The sequence below is a fragment of the Brassica rapa genome, chromosome A04 (assembly GCF_000309985.2).
Source record: "Brassica rapa cultivar Chiifu-401-42 chromosome A04, CAAS_Brap_v3.01, whole genome shotgun sequence".
NCBI classification, from domain to species: Eukaryota; Viridiplantae; Streptophyta; class Magnoliopsida; order Brassicales; family Brassicaceae; genus Brassica; species Brassica rapa.
Genome location: NC_024798.2, coordinates 1,782,944 through 1,808,695, shown reverse-complemented (window position 1 = coordinate 1,808,695; position 25,752 = coordinate 1,782,944). Strand labels below are relative to the sequence as shown.

Genomic DNA, 25,752 nt, shown 5'->3' with positions numbered 1-25,752 from the left:
GTCGTGGAAGTAGAAGTGGAGGTGGGTTAGCTTCTTCGGCCTATGTGCTTGATATGGTGCCTTCACTGTTTTTGAGAAAGCTTCCGATGTTGTGATGGCGGTTGCAAGAAGAAGAGCTGAGAACAGGGCAAGAAGAACAAGTCTAGCCATGGCGAAGATGGTTCTTGTTTTTCAGGCTCTGTGTGATATGTGTTGTGCAAGTAGTGGTTGCATAATTTATACCCAAAACATTAAGTGTTTGAATTTTAGCAAAAAAAAAAACATTAAGTGTTTGAAAGCAACACATGTGAATAATAAATAGAATTGCTTTGATAATTACAGCGAAACACAAGAAGGCGACGTGCTTACAAGCAAAAAAACTGCATTGAAGTGGATCAACATCTTTGAATTATTCTGACCATAAAAACAAAATCGAAAAGAATGAAGACATATATATGTTTTGTTAAAAAAAAATAGGAACAAACTGGAAACATGTATAATACGCATTTCTAAAATAATATATTTGAAACGGAACTTCAAATATCTATATTATCTTCGACGTTTAAATAATTTGAGATTTATATCTTAAATGTTTAAAATATTTAAGTCAACTGTAATATAAAAAGGAATTAAAAACAATCAAGACAGATATAATAAGAATTTTATACAAAAGCCTTAATTTAAATCAAAATTTAACTTGCCTATTTTGATGTTATGTCTGACTTTGCAAGATTAAATTTGTGTTTTAAATTAATTTTTCTGCTATGCAATTTTTTAGTTTGTGATTTACTTTTAAAAATATTATTTCTAAGCTTATTAAAAATATATCTGAGCAAGCCATTCTAATCAAGAGGAAAAACTACAACTTTTAAGTACGTCATTTTTAAGTAAGTTTAATCCCCAACTTTTAAATTGGACATAAATATATCTGAGCAAGCCATTTTTCATTTTGGCCTTATTAAAACTTTAACCGTTAAATATAACCAATAACATTAAACGGTTAACTTTTACATGACTGAAATAATTTGATCAATCCAAAGTATGAGACATAAGAGATTTATTCATATTTGGCTAGAAGTTGATTAATAAAATGATGTGGTTGTAAACTGAAGATTTTTTTTTTTTGGCTTATTTTTGAAAGTTAGGATTATTTGATCAAATTTCCCCTATTTCAAAAACAAACTTCGTTCATCTACTAATATTCGGTCATATACCATACAAAAACGTTATTTGTATCTAGCGTTACTACTATTCCATGGTTCCACTAAGTACAATGTTCCTCTACTAGTCGCCGAATATATTCAAGTGAGGAAAATTTCAAGAGACTATTAAAAGTGTTTCCAGTTTAAATGCATATAAGGGTGTTGTAACCTTTTCTCATCGTGCTTCACCATATTCACTCTCCACAATAACCAAACCCATTTGTGTTGGAGTTCTTGGTCTAGCGTTTCGGCACGGATCCATAAGCTTGAGCCTGTGGCTGACGATTCTTAAGGATCCATAACGAGATTGATCTCAGTGGCACAGTAACATCCATAGGTAGAAGCACTTCTTCTAGCTCAGACCAGTCAAGTTCTTCAGAATCCCCATCTTCATACTCAACCATGTACCACCCAGTGCCTTTGTCGAACTTTGTCACCGTACCGGAATAGTACTGACCCAAGAAAAACTTCCGAACTTCTCTACCTTCAAGCCATTCTCCACATCCTACAGTGGCGGGTTTTGGTTCGTCTTTGGCTATCATAGAATCTGTTTGAGGCTCGTCAGGGACACCGTTGATAACAACCGCAGGCTCTCCCGGTATCTCAAAGATCTCAAGAGGAAGAGGCGGTGGTGCTTCTTGCTTAATGATCCCGGTGTTGTCCATCTTTGAGTTATCTTCTGCAAGAACGTAGACAAAACACTCAAAGAGTTAACAGCCGTAGATAAGAGTCTGAGTTATCTCCTGCAATAAGGTATATAAAACACCCACAAGAACAGCAGAAAAGTGAAGATTCTGAGTTACTTCTACAAGAACTTATAGAAAACACTCAAAAGAACAACGGCAGTGAAGATTCTGAGCTGTATTCTGCATTAACGTGAAGAAAACACTCACAGAGTTGACAAAAGTGGTCAAGATTCTGAGTTTATCTTCTGCAAGAACGTATAGAAAACACTCACAGAGTTAAAAGCAGTTCTGTCAAGATTCAAGATTCAAGATTCAGAAAGGTAATGAACAGTTTCATAGTTGTATTACAGATTCAAGATCAACATGATGAATGTTGATTCGGTATAGATTCATACTATGTGGATAACTTCAATAACTTACAATACTATGAGATCATTAAGCTAAACACTTCCGATAGATTCAAAATCAATCATCATTCATAAACAAAAACCAAGGAAAGCTATTCATAAGCACGATTTCTATTGGTACGCGATTCGAAACCGTAGAACTTATACGAGAATGGTGAAACCCCCAAATCGATTTCGATATATAGTTTAATTGTTAAAGACGAGAAGAGACACCGATATCATCCGGAGTTGATCGCTTGGCGGAGAATAGCGAAGAGATTAGGTCACCGGCGACTGTAGTCCGTCGCGTGTTGACAGATTGTTTGGCAGCACGGAGAACTCGAATCGGGATTGGCTATTAATTTAGTTCGGTTTAATTCGGTTGGCTACACTTTTGGTTTTTCGTACCGGCTATTTTTGGTTCTTTTGGTCAGAGAATTATGGTTTTTTTGTTTTTGAACGTCTGAATTGATATTAATCAAGAGTGAAGTCTCAAAAACAGAGACAAAGCCTTATGACACAAGCATAGGCATTAGAAAGAAAAGCAACAACACTCTAAATAAGAGTCAAACGTCACTTCTAACAGCATCTCTGGCAATCCGATCATGAAGCCATGCAGGTCCTCCCATTGCCAAATATGATTGAAACCGTCCATTTCGCAGAACACTCTTTGCTATATCTCGGGTTACACTGTTAGCAACAGCTTTTTCTCCTTCAAACTCCAAACTATCAAAAGTTCCTTTAAACCCCATGATTCTTTGCAAAAGGTCTCTATAACGGGGCCATCGAGACGGGGCTTTAATAGCTTCCACTACTTCATAATAGTCTGACGCCATTATCACTTTTTTCACTCCTAGATCTCGTAAATCTGTTATAGCCCATATGATGCATCTAAACTCAGCTACCATTCGGTCAGGAGCATGGACGATCGCGTCTCGTGCATGATGAGAGACATTCCCGGTCTGATCCCTTGCAATCCATATGCAATGATGCGTTCCTCCAATTCGCATGTATGTTGCACTTAATGATCCCATCATCTGGTGGACACCACTTGTCGCTATGCTCCATTCTAGCTCTCTCCTCTGTAGTTCGCAGTTGAGGTTTGTTAAAGAGGAACCATTGTTCCACTTCCACCATCATCTCACTCAATGATCTCACAATAGATACCTGTGTTTCAGCGTATAAAAGAGAGTTTATGTTCTTCCATATTAACCAGAGTACCCAAGGTATAGAGCGGACTAAAGATTCATTGCTTCCGTTGTCCTCCATCAAGTCAAATATGTATGAAAGGTTCTCTTCCAAGGATCGCTGGATTGTCTCAGGCGGAAGCACCATACCTGTCTCTGCCCATGTCTCATTAGCCATTGAGCACTGAAAGAGTACATGATTGATGGTTTCTGCGTGATGATGACATATCTTGCAAATAGCGTCCACTCCGAGACCTCTAGAGTTTAATCTATCCGCAACCGCTAAAGCACCTGAGACGGCTCTCCAGAGGAACATCCGAATCTTAGGGATGGTGGAAATCTTCCAAACTCTTCTCTTTAAAAGTACCCGAGATTGTTCCTCCGGTGAGATCTGATCAGCAGGGACATTTTTAGCTCTCATGATCAAATCATATCCCGTTTTGACAGTATAAGCTCCATGTCTTGAGAAAGCCCAAACGTAACAATCATCCACTACTCCTGGAGTCATTAGTTTGATTCGTTGGACTTCATTTGGGGGAAATAACTCCACTAGTCTCTCAATATTCCAGTTCCCCAAATTGTCAATAAGCTCTGAGACTTTCAATGAAACATCAAACAGAAGTTGACGATGAACAGGGCGACGAGGGGTACTATCCATGATCCAATTTTCACTCCAAACTGACGTAGACCTTCCGTTGCCAATCGATTTAATCAAGCCTTTCACCAGAAGCTCTCGTCCAAAAAGAATGCTTCTCCAAGCATATGATGGTCTGTAGCCCTTTCCACACTCTAGAAAATCCTTGTTAGCGTAGTATCTGCCCTTGTATACTCGTGCCAGTAAGCTATCAGGTTCGTTCAGAAGCTTCCAAGCTTGCTTAGCCAACAATGCTTGATTGAAGTCTTCAATGTCACGAAATCCTAAACCACCGCTCTTTTTTGATGTACATAGTTTTGGCCAAGACACCCAATGTATTTTCCTCTTGTCACTACTTTCATTCCACCAAAAAGCCGCCATCGCGCTCATGATCTTTTGACAGTGATGCTTGGTTAACCGAAAACAAGACATAGCATAAACAGGAAGAGCCATGGCAATTGACTTTAGTAGTACCTCCTTTCCCCCAAGGGAAAGCGTTTTGGCATACCATCCACTAAGTCTTTTACCAAGTTTTTCACTTATAAAGGCTAGCAGCTTCTGTTTCGATCCACTAAAGCACTCAGGGAGACCCAAGTAGGAACCAGCACTACCTTCATTCTCAATCTCCAGCAATTCTGATATCACACGTTTCATCACCGGGTCAATTGCAGCTCCAAAAGTAATTGACGATTTGTGGAAGTTGATCTCTTGTCCTGATGCTTTTCCATACAAGTCCAGGCAATGTAGGAAGTTAGAGCACTCCTTTAAGGTCGCTTTACAGAGAAAGAGACTGTCATCAGCGAATAATAAATGTTGGATGGATGGGCAGTGCTTTGTAAGTCGCATTCCTGTGATATTACCCTCTAGTTCTGCTCTGTTCATCACATGAACTAAGGCCTCTGCGCAAAGTATAAATAAGAAGGGAGATAAGGGGTCGCCCTGTCTTATGCCACGTTCTGGTGAGATCTTGCCATACGTCTGTCCATTCATAAGAACCGTGTAGGTAACCGAACGAATGCATCCCATAATCCATTGAATCCACTTGTTAGCAAAACCCATTTTCAGGAACAATGTCTCCAAGAAATTCCATTCCACTCTGTCATACGCTTTGGACATGTCCGTTTTGATTGCAATGTAGTCCGTTTTGCAGTTTGGGTTGGTCTTTAAACCATGTACCATCTCATGAGCTGTCAACAAGTTATCGGAGATCAGCATTCCCGCCACAAAGGCCCCTTGAGTAGGCGAAACCAATAAAGGCAAAATACCTTTCAGCCGAGCACATAAAATACTAGAGACGATCTTATACGAGACTGCGCATAGACTGATAGGTCGAAGGTCTGTCATGAGAGAGGGATTTGGTTTCTTTGGTAACAAGCAAAGCTGAGTGAAGTTCCAGTCTTGAGGAATAACCCCTTCCACAAAGAAACGCTTTACTTCTAAGGTAATCTGAGGACCGATGATAGGCCAGAACTTCTGGAAAAAATGCCCTGTCATGCCATATGCCCCAGGAGAGCTATCACTCTTGATTGCTTTTGCTGCTTTCTTTATCTCCGCATCAGTAACTGGCTTGGTCAGGTTTTCATTCATACGCTCTGTTACCCTCGGCACAAAATCTCGCAGTAACTCAGTGGCATCAGATGGTCTAGAAGATGTGAAGAGTTCTGTGAAGTATTGTACAGCTATATCACCTTTTGCTTCTTCAGAAGTATGCTCCACTCCACCAGAATCAGTAAGACTCGGGATATTATTTTTCATTTTCCTAGTCTTGGCCCATCCATGAAAGACCTTAGTGTTTTTATCCCCTGATTACAGCCAATTATTCTTGATTTTAAGCTTCCAATACTCCTCTTCTTCTTGGAATAATTTCGCAAGCTCCAGCTTCATATAAATGGTCCTCTGTAAGTTAGGGGAAACTTTTTTCTCCTCTTCCTCCAGCTCTGCACACAACTTAATAATCATCTTCTTCGAGTTGCTAGCACCAGTACGTTTCCATTGGGCTAGTACCTTGCGACATGAAGCAATACGCTCTGATACTGTGACCTCTTGTCGGTTCTGATCTAAGTTCCATCCTTTACGCACCAGCTCCAATACTTCTGGATTAGTGCTCCACCTTTTGTCATAAACAAAGCGTCCCAACTTCTTCGTCTCTAAACCCATAACACTCATCAGAATGGGCCTGTGATCAGACCCCAATCTTTCCAAATACGATGTGTGTGAACGAGGGAAGACACGAAACCATTCGGCATTACCAAATGCTCTGTCCAAACGACATTGTATCCATACTTTCTCCTTCACTCCATTTGTCATTACCTCTCTGACCCCAGCCCATGATAACTTATCTCCTGAGCTTGGCACTTCTTTAACCCTACAGTCTCGAACCATGGAACGAAAAGGGTAAAACGATGACTCCTCATGCACTGGTCCACCAATCTTCTCTGCTGAATTCATCATCTCATTGAAGTCTCCCACAAGACACCAACCAGCATTCCTGTTCAGACCTATAGTCTTCAGATTTTCCCAGACTATGTGTCGTTTATGTCGAACAGTGTCCCCATACACGAAGGAGATGAAATATACCAAGTCTCGGTGCTTTACTCTGACATCAATGATTCTGTCAGACGATGACAATATCTCCACTTCATGCGATTTCCGCCAAAATAATGCTAGACCTCCACTGAGACCCACTGGGTTCACCAAAAAAATGTGGTCAAAGCCCAGTGATCTCCTAAAACCTTCTACGTGATCGCTAGAGTTTTTAGTCTCTAGGAGAAACAAGAAGTCTGGAAGATGCTCACGACACATCTCCTCTAGACGTCGAACTGTCAGGATGCTCCTCAAACCCCGACAGTTCCAACTGAGCGTCGTCATTAAGGAGTGGATGGTTTCTGGTGAACCATCAAACCTTCAGTTTGTTTTAGCATCTTAGATGAGGCCTCCCTGTCATCCCCTGCCTTTCGCTTGACATTACTATCCCCTTCATCTTGAGTAACTCTGGGAGGTTCTATTCCAGCAGCATTCAAAACCCCCTTCGGTGCTTGTTTAAACCGTTTCCAAGAAGCACCTTTGCGCTTAGATGACTTGCTTCTATCACTCTTCCCCGAGGTAGAGTGCACATCGTGACCAATAGAGAAAAGCGCCCCTGCTTTAGGAGGCAAGTAGTCCCCTGATCCCTCTATCATTCTAAATGGCATTTCTACCATCTCAGTCTGACGAGACCTCTTAGCAACAGTGAGCTCCTTCTGTAGGCTTTCAACCGTGAGCGTAGTATTAGGCATAAGTACACGGTTATCTCCATCCCTTTCTGGCAATGTAGGTATATTCAGGGTAACACCTTCTGTTTGAGGATTCTCTTGCACTGCTTCAGCCGTTCGAAAGTCAAAGACTCGTCCTACATTCTTATTTTGGACTCCAGATATCATTGGGGGATCCTCCAAACGAAGATATGAGCTTTGAGCTCAAGGGTTCATTGAGAGATCTTGCAGCGCCATTTTCATCTTGAATTCTCTAATACGTCTTTCCTCTGGATCCGTACAGTTCATGTAGAGCTGCATCTGCTCAAACACCTCTGGCGCGACAATGGATTTGGGGGCGAAACCCGGAGGGACTGATGGTGCCAGAAGAGGCATTAACGACCCTACTAAGTCATGGTTGTGTTGGCGATGGATCACAGGTGATATCGCAATAGCTTTTCCTTTCTCTGCTGCAGAGGCTCCAACATTTTTCTGGGCCTTAACCAGAGGGCATCTCTGCTTCTCATGTGACAGTCTGAAACAGTGGAAGCACTTCTTTCTCACTCTTTCATATTCCACGTCCACTGTGGTATTTCCTCCATTAGGCAGATTTAACAGCTTAGAATCTCTTACTGGTTGTTGGAGATCCATAATCACTCTCACTCTCACATATTCTTGGAGATGAGGTTTTGTCGGATCAAACTCAATGTCCTTCACATGACCAATGGGGTTTGAGACTGCTCTTATGGTTTTCAGAGTCAGATAGTTCACCGGTAATTTGTGTAGACGTATCCACACTGAAGCCTTCTGCAGAAAGTCCGTCGGTGGAAATTCCATCCAACGATCTATTACCATTCCCCAGTCGTCGAAAGTCCAGAAACCGTGCTTCATCACCGTCTGTATATCAGTCTCCAAGTCAAATATGAACTGAAAACTTTCCTTTGATAGAGCTATCCCTCTCACTCGTTCATAGATTTTCCAGATCTTTGGCATCGTACGGAGCATACGCGCCATGTTTTGACATTCCGGGTTCAAAAGTATCCCTATCAAGCTCCTTCCATTCCGAATCGCCGCACTGTAATCCTCATCCTCAGTGAGAGTCACCAGAACATCTTCCTCAAGAGACATTGCTTTCATGATTTGATCCAATCCGTCGTCCATTAGAAGAAGAAACAGATGATCGTCAAGCCAAAGGAAGATTCTCTTCGTTCTATAAGACTGAAACGAAGGCGGCTCTCCAGAAAGCCCTAGATAAACACCTCGATGCTTGAAGATTTGAAGAAAAATAAGATATTTGACGATATTCTCGTGATATCTTGAGCAAAGATTTGGAAATTTTCCAAAAAAATTGGTTTAGCGGCAAAGTAAAAAACCTTCCGTATGTTATCTCCATCCTGATTGGTCGAGGCAAACCCTCTACTTTCGGAAAATTATTGATTTTTGAGAGCGAATCTAGAGAGAAAAATCGCCATTCTCCTTTTCAGAATTATGGTTTTAAACCTGAAAATAATTTTTTTTTTAAATAGACATAAACTACACTTGTACATATAAATAAACCTGAAAATAAAATTTAATTATGTATAATAAATTATTATTTTATGTACAATTTACACAATGTTTTTTTAAATGGAAAAGAAGGAAAATTCAAGGGAATTTGCAGTAAAATGATTTAAATCATTATGATTAGGTTACAACTAGGTGTTTCGTCCGCGCATACGGGCATAAATTTTTGATAATTAATTATTATTACATTCATTACTAGTTAAAAGACTATAATGATAAATTATTATTTATGTTTTTTATAAAATTATTATATATATATTTTTGTTTAAAAATTCTTACGTATAATGTTTTTAAGAAATTACATTATATTCATTATTAATAAATAAATCTTAAAAGTCACTCAGTATTCTATTTTCAATAATATAAAATTAAAAATTTACTTGATTAGTATTTAATTATGTGTTTACTGTTTTTTTTTAATTTTTACCTTTTTTATTAAAAAATATATTTAAGATAACAACACAATATATATAGAAATTATATTTTTAGTTTAAAATATATCTTTTAGTTTTTGGATAATTCTTATTATTATTAATTTTAATTATTTATCTAATCAAAATAATTTAAATTCGTTTTTATTTTGTAACTAATTTATATATTTATTCATTAAAGATATAAATCCTACTATATAAAAGAAACTATTTTTGGAGTTTCTAAGGGGTGCCACATGGGCATAAATATATCCCACCAATCAATCTGCCATATCATCGCGGACTGGGCTTGAAATAAAAAAGTTAAGTTAACATTCCCAGCCCATTTAAACCATTTCGTAGCCCACCCTAAATTACAAATATGCATTTTCTGCAAAAATTGCAAAAACGCGTTTTCGCGACAAAATCACAAAACATATTTTCCCGTCAAGACCGCAAAACTGCATTTTTTTGCCAAAACCGCAAAAACGCATTTTCTCTCCAAAACCGCAAAACACACTTTTCCGCCAAAACCCAAAAATCTTATTTTCCCACCAAACCAAAAATCTTGTTTTCTGCCAAAACCAGAAAATCTTATTTTCCGGCAGAAACTAGAAAATCTTGTTTTCCTGCCAAAATCGGAAAATCTCATTTTTCAGCCAAAACTGGAAAACAAAATTTTCCACCAAAACCGGAAAAGTCATTTTCCCGCCAAAAATAAAAATTGTGTTTTCTGCTAAGAACGAAAATTTCATTTTCTGTCAAAACTGGAATATCTTGTTTTTCTGCCTAAACAAGAAAATCGCTTTTTCCGTTAGAATAGAAATTTATGGTTTCCCGCCGAAACCGAAAATCGCGTTTTCTGCCCGTAACCGAAAATCGAGTTTTCCCGACCAAAACCAGAAAATCTCAAATCTCAATTTCCATAAAAAAAAGCTCGTTATCCACAAAAAAATACAAAACTAATTTTAGATATATTTATTTGACTATTATAATCAGTTTATTATTAATACTTTTTTTTTGTTTGAAACTTTAAAGTTTTTTTAAGTATATGATTATCGAACTTTTTTTTATTAGAAGTTATTATTGTAGTAAACTTTTAATACAAATCTAAAGAAAAATTTATAAGTTTATATGAAATAATAATATATGAATGTCAAAATGCTAATTTTAAAATAATTTCAGTGTAAATATTTTTAGACTAAATAATAAAAAATAATATAGTTAAAATTAACATCAAACATATAATCATCTAAATGAATCTTATGTTTGGTTTTTTAGATGAACCATCTAGATGTACAAACAAACAGTTCCATAAAAGTTGGATGTATCATTTGGATGGATTATAAATGGATTAGCTGGATGGAGAAGGGTAATTCTGGGGGGTTCATTGATATGAGTGCAGTGGCACCATCACCTGGTTCTGTCTCCTCATTGGCCAGGAACCATGCATTGCACTCCTTTAGTGCTAAATCTGTAGTATCCACTGGTGAAAATCTGGACCATTATAGAGTTTTTCATTTCGTGCTTTCCATATATACCAGATAAACCAAGAAAAAACTCTGGTTATTTCCTCCATATCTCCACCACTATTATTCCTTTCAAGCAGGTAGTTTAAATTGGTGTAGAGATTTTCTGAAAGAAAAACTCCCGGTGCTGATGAAATCGTTGAGAGGGCCCAGCATTGCATAGCTGGAAGGCATGTAAAAATCATATGGTTAATTGTTTCCTCTGCATGGCCGCATCTTGGGCAGCTAGGATCATTCCCAATATGTCTCTTAAAAAGTCTTTCGTTTACCGCTACAGACTCTGATAAGATCTGCCATAGAAAATAGCTAAATTTTTCCCCGTTTTGAGTTGCCAAATTCTTTCCTTCAGTGGATTAAGAGAAGGTAGCTGGTTCCGAAATATGGTCTCATTATCTGGTTTAGATCTTGCAAGCATATAGCCTGATTTAACCGAGTATTTTCCAGATATAGATAGGTTCCAGCAATATCCATCCGGTTTGGGGTTTCTGCTGAGGTGTAGACTGCAACATCTCTTTATGTCCTTCACATTTACAATCTAGTTTATATAGAGAAGAATGTATACATACTTAAATTAGTTCCCTCTTACTATAAACAATCATCAACAACAAAATAATCATCACAATATAAGATTTATGACAATGCAATGCTGAAATAAGGGAATCTTAATGAAATACATAGGAAATAGAATGAATGAACTTAGTGGGAGACTGAGAGTAATGTGAGAGTGGAGAGATATAGAGAGATGAGCTGTTGAAAGGGAGAAGTGAAGAAGGGAACCATGTCATGTGTCAGAACATGTGCCTTGTCTTTTTTTTTCCTTTCTTTTTGCTATAATATTTTATTTTAACTCGTGAGACCTATCTTTCTCTCTAGACCATCATTAACCCCAGTTTCTTAACTGATGTTCTTAGTTTCGTCTAAGAAAAAAAACAAGTTAATTCATGAGTTAAGAACTCCGGCTAAGAAACTTGAGATAATCATGTCCTTGTTCTTTTGTCCTCGAACCAAAGCCCCATGCAGGACAATCATTGTATTCGTTTTTTGTTAAACAGAAGATAATTTGTTGGTCATATCGTACTGAATTAGTATAGAAACCTTATATACTTTACTTGTATCAAATAATAGTTAATGATGTATATGCATGCATAGATAGAAAAAAATTATGTAAGAGGAACTTTAGTGGGGGCAACGATCTATTGTTTTAATGTTTCACTATTCATATGGCACATACAACTCATTATCTTTTCTTCCTTTAGTACCATCTTTACTCAAAACAACCCAAACATGAGTTCCACATACTTTCCACACAGTTTTTCACGTTTAAAACCAATTTTCTTGCTCTTTTTTTTGTGTGTACAACTTTATATACTAGTACTAGTACTTTTAGTGATCTAAAATAAGGAATCAATATGTGTTTTGCGAATTTTACTCCTTATTGCCTGCAGATATAATGCGGGCTCGATCACGATGGATAAACTCCTCCGTTTCTGGTATTGATATATACAGCATCCCACCAGGTAGGCAGTAAAACGTCTGTCCTGTTTTTTGGTTGTTGCCTCTACGGTTAAAAGGAAAAAACAAAAAAGCAAAAATTACTTCTATTTTAATATAATGTAGAATATATTTATAAAATTTATAAAATTAGCAAAAAAAATCATTATTTTGTTTATAATAAAATTTTAATTAAAATTAATTTATAATAATATTATAATACTAATTTCGAAATTAATCAGTGAATTAAAAGAATATTTAAATTTTTAAACAGATTTTGTTAGATTTTTTCTCAACAGATTTTGTTATTTCAAAAACTAACATTTAAACTTATAGTTAAAATGAATTTGTTATTAATATAATTATTTAGAAATGTTATACATTAAATAAACTAATGTAAACAATAAAAAAAATTATTTGAATATATGGATCTAAACTTTTAGTATGACTATTTTGTAGTAGATAAAAATGGTATTTTTCTTTTAATAGAAAAAACTAGATATTGACCCGCCCTCGAGAGGGCGGGTATATGTTTTGTTTTAAAAATATTTGTCTAATATAATTTATATGTTTGTGTATTTGTATAATTATATTTTTGTATGATATGAATTTAATAGAATAGATTATTTTTGTAAGTATATTAAATAAATCAAGTTTCATATATACTTGTGTCTTTCCTTGTATCATATATGTATTTTTTTGTAATCATATTTATGTTTTATCTGTGATCATATTATAGAGTAAGAATTCGGGTTCAATTCCGACTATTCAGATATTGGTCTTTAGATGAGAGATTAAAACCTATTTGGATATTTATAAATTTTAGTTTGGATTCTGTTTGGATAATTACGGGTTCAGTTTAAATACGGATACTCATTAAAATTATGTAAAATATTGAAATACAAATATACCCGCCCTGTAAAAATATTTTTGTTCTATCTTTCTTGAAAAATTTAAATTTTATAATTGTATTTTTTTGTAATTATATTATATTTAATATTAATTTAATTTAATATATTTTTTGGTAGTTAAATTAATGTTAAACATAATATGATTACAAAAAAAAACACAAATTTAAAAAAATATAGGTGGTTTGTCCGCACATGCGCAAAACTAATTCTCGGGCAAACTAATTCTAAAATATAGAATTAGTGGGTTCGTTTACAAAAAGAAATATAGGGTTAGTGGGTTACATTTATATTATTTACTTAATAGATAACAACTCTTTAAATAAAAAAAATAGTTAGATCCTACTCTTATTAATTGGTCATACTGGTGTTTTAATAAATATTTTTGATCGAATAACCTATTTCAATCCCGTTAAACTAAATGAGTTTATATGAATGTTTATTTCTATTAAAACCGTTAAACCCTATTTTAACATCTTGCTCTTTGTTAATTGATAAACTTAATGTCTATGTAAAATATTTAATATTTGAATAAATTAATGTCTAGTTGAAAAAATCCTAATTTTTAGGTGAGATGTAAGTTATAATTAGTTAAAATAATTAAATATACCAAATTTTGTTATAACTAAATATTATATTTTAATAGTCGGTGAAAATAGTATATTTTTTCTTTTGTAATATTAAAGGTGAAAAAATGAAACTATAATAAGTGTTTTTATTTTGTATTTCTTAACAAATATAAAGTGTCTGTGATATAAAAATTAAATTTTATACTTTTTAACCGAGATTATAAGGAATAATTAGCATACAATTATAGAAAGATATGTCAATAATGTAACTGTATACATAATTATATAAAATAATGTGTTCCATTAATAAAATAAAAGGTTAAAAATCTAAAAAGAAAAAGGTTCAGATTATCCAATAACACACAAAAGAAAATTTTGATAGAATACTGTTGAAAGGAAGTAAGCAAACTTAATTTTGATAAACCCAAAAGAAAAGAATAATTATTATCATTTATATAACAGTTGCCTAATATAAATATTAGAAAGAAGTGGTGTGGTCATCGATAATTATGGAAAGGAGGTTACAAAATACATGTTTTGACCAATAGATGGTAGTTATGGAAATAGATGTGCGGACAAACCGCCCTGAGAGGACGGGTATATTTTTTGTTTTACATATTTTTTTAGAAATCTAATTTTTAAGTTTGTATTTTTCTTTGTAACCATGTTTGTGTTTATTAAAAAATGAAAAAACCCCATTTTAGTTGTTGAAAGCCAGTTGTGTTTATTAAAAAAAAGCGTGACTCATGGCCTAATTGTTAAATGAAACCTCGAAAACCTAGATTTTATATGAATTTCTATGTAAAATATTGTATAGGTCTACACATATTTATCTGAAACAAAAGAATCAAAAGAATCAAAATTAAATCAGAACCAAATTCATAAATAATCAAGAAAATCATATATCTCTCGACATAACCAATCTTCAAACCCAAATTTTAAGAATAAAAAATTATATACCTACAAATATTAATTATATTTATTTCTAATTAATCAAATATACTAAAAATACAATTTATTAACCGAATTATGCGGATACTTTTTATCCAAGACCTTAAAAAGTTATTTGAATTACCCGATATTTTTAGTCAAACAACCTGATGTATATACTAAAAATATGAATTATCTGATGTTTTTACATTACATTATGCAAAATTATCCAGAAAACTGAAATGAACCAATGTTTTGAAACCCAGACCAGACATCGACTCGTTATGCTTACTGGGTGACTGGTCGAACCAGTTCAATCGGGTTTTCAAAAATTTATATATTTTTGTTATATTATTTATATATATATATTATATGTATGTGTATTTGAAGATATGATCATTTTTAAAAAAAAATACTTAGTTTTTAGTATTATGTAACCCTTAAAGAAAAATATATTTTAAATGTAAATTATAAATAAGAACAGAAATAATATAAATGATCAAAATTATTTATGTAAAGTTATTTCTATAAATGCTATAGAAAATATTGCGTGTATAATGAAAACAAAACAACTGTGACTAAGAAATAAAATGATTTTGGTTTCCTATTACAAACGACTAAAATCAGGAACTAATCAAGAAATGCCATTTACGGTAACTATTAAGAATCAAATTTAATTATGATTGGAATTGGTTGAACCGGGTTTTGTAACTAATAAACTTGGGAATCAATATTATTAAATTTCAGTGGCATGGTGCCAAATGTTGTTGGTTCAGTCGCTTATTTAATCATCCTTTTTTTAATGTTGTTGGTTCAGTCCCGTGTTTCTAGACAAAAGCTCGTTTTGTGTTTTTATTTAATCATTTTTTTAATGAGTAGCATAATTGTAATTTTTTCATCATCTTCCCCATAACTTTTTTTATAGGGTTTCGACTCTAAATCTATTTTCATGGTGGCCATCAACTATTTTCCTGTAAATTATCAAATTGTTGTGTGCTTATGTATTAATTATGTCTCAAATACATAGATCTGCCATAAAATATCAGTTTAAAACATTCTAAACTCAAAAAAAAAAGGAATTGCGATCTCCGATTTGCTCGCCGCCTATGGCGAAATCGCCATGCCCAAGCACCGCCCAATGTCTCGCAGGCGCTTAATCGGAAGCCTTACCCGCGTTTTCGAACATGGCCTTTGTCTTAATTTGTTGTAGTCTGAGACCAGTAAGTGGAATAAAGGAAAGCAGCTACAAAGTGATTTCAGAAACCACAAATAGATCGATTGTAGCTTGTACTCTGTATCTGTGTTTGAGTTATGTATTTGTTTGTTAGCTTTCAAAGAAAACTTGATAACTGTTTCTGGTAGAGAAAATTATAACGTGGCTAGTGTTTTGATATAATTAGATGCAGTTATTTAAAAATCAGTTATTTTTAATTAGACATAACTTTTTATCAATTGGTCACACTGCTGTTTTAATATAATAGATATATAACAATTGAAAATCTCATTAGTTTGAGCACAGAACATGCTGATGGTTTCTATATCAGAAATGCCAAAAACATTGTTCTCCCGACAGTCTGAGACATTTATGTGACTTAAGCATGTGATAAATGAAACAAAACTTCTCGTTTCTTCTCTTGCGAAGAATTGTTCTCCCGAGAGAAAGAGTAAACTGTGATTGAGAGACAACTTGTTGCCTATTGTTTAACTATGCACTGGACGAAGTCTCTTCCTTCACAACAGTTGACCTTAACCGTTTACTAATCAAAGTATTAGAAGACAAGTTCATTCCATTGCTTAGATATATCAACTTGGAGTTTGATACGTTCAACAACATTAATTTACCATATCATAACTTATCCACTTCCCGAATTCTCAAACCATCTCAGTCTGCAACAAAAGATCATACCATATATAGACCAACCAAGTTTCATTCTTCCTCTGCAAAATTTGAAGAAAAAATATGAAGAGAGAACACGACCTCTTCATCAACCTACTCTTCCTTGTTGTCGTCTTATTGATGCAAGTTGGAGAGGGACAAAATACAGCAACAGACGTTAAAGTGGGAATCGTGGACGATGTAGGAATGGCATATTCCAACATGACCTTGTTCTGTATCAACATGTCTCTTTCTGATTTCTACTCTTCCCATCCAGAAACCCGGACAAGGCTTGTGACCACCATTGTTGACTCCAAAAAGGATGTTGTTATCGCAGCAGCAGCAGGTACACGCATCAGTTCAGATGTACAATTCTTGTCTGCATTTATACTGTCTCTTCCGAGTTTTTTTTTTCGCATAACAAAACACTCCTTAGCATTAATTGCGTTTCTCGCAGCTCTTGATTTGATAACAAACCAGAACGTGAAAGCGATTATAGGACCATGGACATCCATGCAGGCGCAATTCATGATTGAGATAGGACAAAAATCTCAGGTTCCAATTGTTTCATATTCTGCAACAAGTCCCTTCCTAGCTTCCATCCGTAGTCAATACTTCTTTCGAGCTACGTATGATGATTCATCTCAAGTACACGCCATTAAAGCAATCATCAAACTTTTTGGGTGGAGAGAGGTCGTACCTGTATACGTTGACAACACCTTCGGAGAAGGTATAATGCCTCATCTTACCGATGCTTTACAAGAGATTAACGTTCGTATACCTTATAGGACCGTGATCTCTCCCAATGCCACGGATGATGAAATCTCCCTGGAACTTCTACGGATGATGACTCTACCCACTAGAGTATTTGTTGTCCACATTGTTGAACTGCTTGCCTCAAGATTTTTTGCCAAAGCTAAGGAAATTGGTTTGATGAAGCAAGGATACGTCTGGATCCTCACCAACGCCATTACCGATGGTCTTAGTCTCATGAACGAGACAGAACTTGATACAATGCAAGGGGTCTTGGGTGTTAAGACTTATGTACCCAGATCGGAAGAGCTTGAAGCATTTAAATCTCGATGGAAGAATAGATTCCCACTCTCTGACCTGAGCGTGTATGGACTGTGGGCTTATGATGCCACCACTGCACTGGCACTGGCCATCGAAGAAGCTGGTACATCAAATTTTACTTTTGTCAAGACAGATGCCATGAGGAAAATGTCTGGCTTTCAAGGTCTAGGTGTGTCTCAGTATGGTCCAAAACTTCTCCAGACACTCTCTGGAGTTCGGTTCAAAGGTCTTGCTGGTGATTTCCGATTTATCAACCGAGAACTGCAGCCGTCAGTGTTTGAGATTGTTAACGTGAATGGGCATGGAGGAAGGACCATAGGATACTGGATGAAAGAACATGGTCTCTTGAAGAACGTAGACCAAACACAAGCTACCATGACCACTTTCTCTACTTGGAAAGATCTACTTAGACCAGTTATATGGCCTGGAGACACCACCTTTGTACCCAAAGGTTGGGAGATCCCAACAAATGGGAAAAGGCTGAAGATTGGAGTCCCAACTAATAGCGGTTCCCCGCAGTTTGTGAAGGTTACAAGGGATCCTATCACCAATTCAACAACATTCAGTGGATTCTGCATCGAGTACTTTGAGGCTGTTATTCAAGCGATGCCCTATGATGTGTCCTATGACTTCTATCCTATAGAAGATATGGATTACGAGACTTTGGTCTACCAAGTGTACCTCGGGGTAAAGCATTACCAACAATTTTCCTCTTGTATGTCATTTCTAACCTCCACTAAGCTGGATTCTCTTAACGATAGCCTTGTTCTTTTGTGTTTGGAGCAGAAATATGATGCTGTGGTCGGAGATACAACAATATCGGCAAACAGGTCAAAGTATGTTGAGTTTTCATTGCCGTACACACCATCAGGTGTGGGTCTGGTCGTTCCTGTTAAAGACAATGTCAAAAGAAGCAGTACCATATTTTTGATGCCTTTGACATGGGGACTATGGCTACTCAGTCTTTTGTCCTTTTTCATAATTGCCATTGTCGTATGGGTTCTTGAACATAGGGTAAATCCAGAGTTTGATGGGCCTGGAAATTATCAGATCAGCACTATACTCTGGTTTTCTTTCTCCATTATGGTCTTTGCACCGAGTATGTCCACTCTCTCCTTCACACTTCTATGCCAATTCTCATTTTTCACATACTTAAGTACTGCATATATATTTCCAAACATCTTGTTGCTTACATCTAATGCATCTACAGGAGAAGAGTGCTTAGCTTCTGGGCGAGGTTCGTGGTTATCGTTTGGTACTTCTTAGTACTTGTGTTGACTCAGAGTTACACCGCTAGTTTGGCATCACTTCTAACATCACAACAGCTTCATCCAACTGTAACCAACATAAATAGTTTGCTAGAAAAAGGAGAAGTTGTGGGATATCAAAGCAGTTCCTTCGTTTTGGAAAGACTCAGAGAATCAGGTTTCTCAGATGCTAAGCTCGTAAACTATCACGGAGCAGAACACTGTGACGAGCTACTGAGCATAGGATCAGCAAGAGGCGGTATTTCTGCAGCTCTCATGGAAGTGCCATATGTGAGAGTCTTTCTCGGGCAGTATTGTAACAAGTATAAAATGGTTCAAACACCATTCAAGGTCGATGGATTAGGCTTCGTAAGTCCATACCTTTGCAGAAACACTCTCTATTGCAACATTCTTCAACTCAGTTCTAAGACCATAAGTTTCTTCTGCAGGTCTTTCCCATTGGATCCCCTCTAGTGGCTGATGTTTCAAGGGCCATTCTAAAAGTGGAAGAGTCGAACAAGGCAAACCAACTGGAGAACGCATGGTTCAAGAAAATAGATGAAAGTTGCTCAGATCCACTCACCGGCCCCGACCCAAATCCATCTGTATCCTTCCGGAAACTTGGCATCGATAGTTTTTGGGTTTTGTTCCTCACTGCTGCCGTAGTCTGTGCTTTTGCATTGGGGAAATGTATGTTCCATTTCTTGAAGGAAAACCCAGATCAAAGAAACCTGCAAGGATTGTGGGAAAAGTTCCTTCAGCCAGACAGAAATTCATACATTAACCAAGTGACGAAGAAATGTCAATGCTCCATGAATAACCATGCAGAAGCAAACCCAGCAAACAATGGCAGCCAAAGTTAGCACATTTTCATTTACCTTTCCTGCGAGATTCGTATCATGTTGAAGTAATAAACACAGACATTTCCTAGGATCATGATGATCCTTGTCCATTATGATATACAGTAAAAGGCTTTAAAATATGCCCCCGTTATGAAAATGCTCTTTTGCTTGCTACTTTCTCTTCTGAATGCAGAGTTTTTGTTTATTCACTATCATAAGTGACCCATAGCTCATCTAGATTCCCAAAATCTCACAAAGTCCAAACTTTTTAAATGCAGATCAAACTATAATCAGTTATCAAAGCAAAGAAATCGAACCATTCCAAAATGAATAACAACAATTCAGAGGGAGAGAGAGTGGAGCAAAAAGTTTTCGTTGAAACATATGCTATAGCATTTGGGGAACTTGTGTTTCATAGAAGGTGAAACCTGCGAGAATTATGGGAAAACCAAGTGAAGAAATGTCAATGTCAATGGCATTCGAGACACTAACAGTGGAGAAGCAAAACAATGGCAGTCAAATTTTAGCACATTTTCTGTTTCATTTCTCTTTTTCGCTGCAAGATTCATTGTATATAAGGTTTTGAAATCTGTTCCCGTTACGAACAACACCATGACAGTTACTTGACAAACATAGTGTCGCAAGCAAAATTTACACATTTCAGATGGATTTCCGAAACTCACCAGGTCAAAACATTCAACGCAGAATTAAACCATAGATATACACCGAAATGGAATCGAAAGTTTCGGACGATCCAAGGGATCAAATGCTGGGATGGACCAGAAGGGCACAAAAAATCTGGAATAGACCTCTTCTATTTTATTTTTTTAATGAATTAAAAATAAATTAAAGTTAAGCAGAAAATATCATAAAACCTAAAACTTCAACATATTTACATATCCAGCCAGTGTACCCACCCATTTACCATTAACCCGACCCGATCCATATTTTAATAAACCTAAATCCCCAATTTCTTTTGTCCCCAGTTTCTTTGTCTTCGACGTAACCAACGATACCTACGAACTAAAATCACGATCTCCCTCTATCTCCCATCACTAATCAAACTCGACAACAATCATCTTGAATCTCATATATTTCTCCAATTTCGTGTCACTCTTTGAGAAACTATGTCTCCAAAGAAAAAAATAAGGAAGAAACCCAACCCAGTTCTTCTTCTTCTTCCCCATTTTTTTCACCATAAAACAAAATCAAAAAATTTCTTCAATCATCCACTAAGTTTTTTTCTTTTTTTTTCTAAAATCGATCAACCCATAGTTATATTTAATCAATTATATCTTATCTAGAATCAAATTTCATCTTTCCATATGATATTCAAGAAAATGAAGAACGAAAAGTATTACTAGTACAACTAGTAAACTTCAAACTAGTACAACTCGAATTAATACAACTAGTACATATTGAGTATCTCCTATACATATTTGAGAAATAATTTTCTTATGTGTCATCACCATTTTTATTCTCACAAAAAAAAAGATGACATGACTTTGAGAAAAATTATAAAATAGCATCGCTTAATTATGAGATGTATAATTTTTTTTATTGATTGTTTCCAGCATATGAAAATGCTAGAAAAGAGAATGATGTAGAACCAATAAGACATATTGGTCTAATCTCTTCTGCTTGCATGTGTCAAATATATGAATATATATTTTTTAATAATATTTGATTTGGAATTGATACGTTTATAAGTTATACTAGTTATACTAGTTGTACGATTTTTTTAAAAAATCATCTTCATCTTTTTAGTCTCGAGGCCAAAAAGCTAGATGCAGAGCCATAAAATTTTTCAACCATTGCTCTAAAGACGCAAATCACCGGAAAGAAGAAACAAATTGGGTTTGATGTATGATTTTTTTTACAAGTAATTGTTTTAATCGTGATGTATTAATACAATTGTTATCGACAATTGTAAAATTTTAGTTTGTTTATCAAGATAATAATAGCTATTAGAAGAAAACAAAATTGCAACAAATAATACAAATAATCAGTAAAAGTATTAATTAAGAATTACTTACCAAAATAAATCATTTTAATCAATTTTTTTAAATTACATTTAATTAGTAAATGATATAAATCAGCAATTCTAAATGATACATATTTTTGAATAACTTCATAAAATTAATACTAATTTTGTGTAAAAAGAAATGATGCAAATAATTTATATATTTACATCAATTATTAAATAAATTGATGTAAATTATTTGCATCACCAATTATTTTGTACAACCGATACAACTAAAGCAACATACTAACATGTAGTTCAACCACAGTGTTTAAAACCTGATACACATTTAAAACTTGATGCACAATACAAGATGAAATAACATAGTTGTACTAGTATTTGAGTTGTACTGGTTTGTACATAGTTGTACTAGTTTTTGAGTTGTATTTTGGCATTGAAATCGAAAAAACTAGTTGTACCACATAAAATTTAAACTTACCTCAGTTGTACCACTTCTTTATGTGTATATGCCTTTGCCCGAATAAAATGAAATCATCAATTTTGTTAAAATACATTTCATGTATGTTTTCCAAAAATTATGTGGACAAAGAAGTTAACAAACCTTAAAAGTATAAGGTAGATCATGCAAACTTATGAGATGGTGTGAAAACTGCAAAAAAAAAAAAAATTATCACAAATAAAAAGGAACCTATCTAAATACTTACCAATTTAGCCAGCTAATTGTTTTTTTTTCATACGGAATATCAAATGGAATATTTCAATTTCAGAATCTGAATAGTTGTACTAGTTATATCAGTATCACTAGTCTGGTAAATAAGACATAGTTGGACTAGTTATACAAGTATCAGCTGTATTGTTTGATACATATGCAAAAGTTGTATCAGTTGTACCATAGACAAAAATGATTTATCCTATAATATCATGCTTCATACTTTAACAACATTATATTAAATCTTAGAATCTTACTCACAATGTTAATATACATATTATGTGACTAAACTGAAACATAAAACATTAGAAAAATTAAAAAAAAAAAGACAGAGAAGAGTGAGAGAAAAGAGAGGGAGAGAGTATACACTTACCAAACGATTTTAGAACCAAAGACGACGCACATGTGCTGTTTCAGGGCATCATATGTTGTAAAAAGACCTTAAGAAACATATGTAAAGGTGTGTGGATGAAGAGTTGAAGAAGAGAGCTTTGGTTGGTGAATGTAATGAATTTTCGTGGTGGTTGAATATGGTTGAGGGTAAAATGAAGAAGAAGAAGAGTGATTAAAGTTTATGTGGGACCCAGCCGAGAGAGAAGATGCTAGATGGTGAAATCCAATGGCTAAGATTAAAACATACTCATATGATCCGATGGCTAAGGAATAAGATTCATTAATGGCATTGTTGTAAATATTTCATCCTTAAATCTGACGGCTCACATTATAACGTGAATGATTTTGATCTAATGGTTGATATTGAAGTTTCATTAAGGGTAAAATCATAATTTACACTCACTTGTCCCATAAGAGATTAGTTTTGGTGGTTGTAGATTTTTTTTGGTCCTTTGTGCCATAAGAGATTAAAGTCCCGATCCAAGTTCGTCAAGCGATGACGGAAGCGATTATCGGCGCCTGGAGTAGAATACAATATCTGTTTGATGAATACTATAAAAGAAAGTAAATAAATTAAAAGAAAATTGGCACGTATCCCCATGAAAAAAAATCAATTAGGCAAATGACCATAGCAACTAAATGGTTATGATATACTATATACTAGGTGTCTTGCTGCACCATGTGCAGTAAAAAATGTAAATACTTTTTAACAAATAAATATAAATTATATTTTAAAATAAAATTTTATTAATATTGTAATTTTCTTTTTCGTATCAATATTTTAATACAAATTTGATTTAATTAAACATAAAAATTATATTTAAGAATATGCATGTATAAATATATATTTGAAATTATAATCTTAGATAGATTTTTCTATTTATTATTTTAATTAAATATATTAAAGAAATTTGTAAAAGTTGCATACTTACCAAAAATTAAAATTAAATAATATTTATAAAATTTGTAGATATATAAGAAAATAATGATTTTATGATTAAATTTTTATAATTTTCTAAAAACAATTGTATACATTTTTGAAAATTTTAGTAATAAAATTGTATAATTAAAAAATATATAATTAAATTATATTTCGAAATTTATAATGACATATTTGAATATATTTATTTTAATGATGATTTATGAGTTATTCTCATATTCTAAAAAAAATTCCAAAAATATAAATTGACATTAAATGTAATATATGAGTTGTTACCATATTTTAAAAAGTATACCAAAAATATAAATTAACATTAAATGCAATTGTCTATGTCATATTAAGCTATAAGACATGTCATCAATTTCAGTAGTCATGTCATATTTGTTTTGTGAAATTGATTGTAGAAAGGATATGTGGCAAAATCATTTCGCAAATATAGTCTAGGGGATTTTAGTAAGAAAATTGTATAATTTAAAAATATATAATTAAATTATATTTCGAAATTTATAATGCTATATTTGAATATATTTATTTTAATGATGATTTATGAGTTATTCCCCATATTCTAAAAACATTTCCAAAAATATAAAAAGACTAAATGTAATATATGAGTTATTACCATATTTAAAAAGTTTATCAAAAATATAAATTAACATTAAATGAAATTGTCCATGTCATATTAAGCTATAAGACATGTCATCAATTTTAATAGCCATGTCATATTTTTTTTGTGAATTGATTGTAAAAATAACATGTAGCAAAATCACTTCGCAAATATAGTATAGAAGATATTATGTATTAATTGCAATTATACCCCTCTGTATAAACGTTATGTAAAGATTTTGTTTTTTCTTTATTTTCTTTTTATTTTGTTGTAAAATGTTTTCACCTCTAATCTTATTTATCTTCTAATTTCTTAAAAACAATTATTCAAATTTATAAAATCTTCACAGATTTTGCAGCATAGCCACTGCATAGGAGAGGAGGAGGGTATGGGTTGGGTTTTATACCGATTGCATAGTATGGAGCTGAGTTTAGAGGAGGCTGGGGAAAAGGGAACAACAAGAAGAATGTTGTTATGATCTGCTTCGCTAGACCTAAGTGATTGGAATTTTGTACTTCTGTTGGAATCAATTTGTTTAAAACTTGTAATGGAAAAGCATGAATATGGATTGAGGTGGGTTGAATTTGGATTCGGTTCGGTTTGACTACTTTGATCCAGTCAAACTCAACCGAACAACATTTGATTTGATTAATATATATATATATTATATGTATATATTATATATTTTTTGTTATATATTTTTATATATATATTATATGTATGTGTATTTGAAGATATGATCATTTTTTTAAAAAATACTTAGTTTTTAGTATTATGTAACCCTTAAAGAAAAAATATATTTTAAATGTAAATTATAAATAAGAACAGAAATAATATAAATGATCAAAATTATTTATGTAAAGTTATTTCTATAAATGCTATAGAAATATTGCGTGTATAATGAAAAAACTGGACTAAGCTTGATTTTGGTTTCTATTACAAACGACTAAAATCAGGAACTAATCAAGAAATGCCATTTACGGTAACTATTAAGAATCAAATTTAATTATGATTGGAATTGGTTGAACCGGTTTTTGTAACTAATAAACTTGGGAATCAATATTATTAAATTTCAGTGGCATGGTGCCAAATGTTGTTGGTTCAGTCGCTTATTTAATCATCCTTTTTTTAATGTTGTTGGTTCAGTCCCGTGTTTCTAGACAAAAGCTCGTTTTGTGTTTTTATTTAATCATTTTTTTAATGAGTAGCATAATTGTAATTTTTTCATCATCTTCCCATAACTTTTTTTATAGGGTTTCGACTCTAAATCTATTTTCATGGTGGCCATCAACTATTTTCCTGTAAATTATCAAATTGTTATGTGCTTATGTATTAATTATGTCTCAAATACATAGATCTGCCATAAAATATCAGTAAAA

General features: G+C 34.0%; 4 protein-coding genes across 5 annotated transcripts in view; 1 reads left to right on the top strand and 3 right to left on the bottom strand.

Moving 5' to 3' along the window:
• LOC103863002 (dirigent protein 17) overlaps positions 1-25,752 on the bottom strand; it is a 65,869-nt gene that overhangs the window by 6,445 nt on the left and 33,672 nt on the right. The window contains exons 2-5 of one of the 2 annotated variants that reach the window (XM_033290048.1): positions 1,511-1,860; positions 1,380-1,420; positions 718-738; positions 27-91 (exon numbers count right to left, since the gene is read on the bottom strand). In XM_033290048.1, coding sequence (XP_033145939.1) covers positions 27-91; positions 718-738; positions 1,380-1,420; positions 1,511-1,846 — 463 coding nt within the window. In that variant the 5' untranslated portion in view covers positions 1,847-1,860. Of the gene's footprint in view, positions 1-26; positions 92-717; positions 739-1,152; positions 1,861-25,752 lie in introns of those variants that run through there. The other variant, XM_033290047.1, reaches the window with a different exon arrangement.
• Positions 2,820-5,829, bottom strand: LOC103863321. Its single transcript, XM_033290340.1, has 2 exons — positions 3,475-5,829; positions 2,820-3,380 (listed from the first exon to the last, which is right to left on the bottom strand). Exons 1-2 carry the CDS (start codon positions 5,827-5,829, stop codon positions 2,820-2,822), a joined length of 2,916 nt encoding a protein of 971 aa, XP_033146231.1.
• LOC103863320 lies at positions 7,530-8,432 on the bottom strand. The gene has a single exon (XM_009141077.1). The coding sequence runs from the start codon at positions 8,430-8,432 to the stop codon at positions 7,530-7,532; it is 903 nt and encodes a 300-aa protein (XP_009139325.1).
• LOC117133454 (glutamate receptor 2.1-like) lies at positions 13,288-19,764 on the top strand. The gene is made up of 3 exons (XM_033289655.1): positions 13,288-18,810; positions 18,921-19,270; positions 19,351-19,764. The coding sequence occupies exons 1-3, from the start codon at positions 16,665-16,667 to the stop codon at positions 19,762-19,764; spliced, it is 2,910 nt and encodes a 969-aa protein (XP_033145546.1). The 5' UTR covers positions 13,288-16,664.

Bases quoted from the DNA above. Each gene is read 5' to 3' on its own strand.
- LOC103863320 (XM_009141077.1), bottom strand. From the start codon at position 8,432: ATGTCTCTTGAGGAAGATGTTCTGGTGACTCTCACTGAGGATGAGGAT.
- LOC117133454 (XM_033289655.1), top strand. From the start codon at position 16,665: ATGAAGAGAGAACACGACCTCTTCATCAACCTACTCTTCCTTGTTGTC. The intron at 18,811-18,920 runs GTACTGCATATA...GGTACTTCTTAG, and splicing joins CTCATTTTTCACATACTTAA to TACTTGTGTTGACTCAGAGT. The intron at 19,271-19,350 runs GTAAGTCCATAC...TTTCTTCTGCAG, and splicing joins AGGTCGATGGATTAGGCTTC to GTCTTTCCCATTGGATCCCC.
- LOC103863321 (XM_033290340.1), bottom strand. From the start codon at position 5,829: ATGAAAAATAATATCCCGAGTCTTACTGATTCTGGTGGAGTGGAGCAT. The intron at 3,381-3,474 runs GTACTCTGGTTA...TGATGGTGGAAG, and splicing joins TAGTCCGCTCTATACCTTGG to TGGAACAATGGTTCCTCTTT.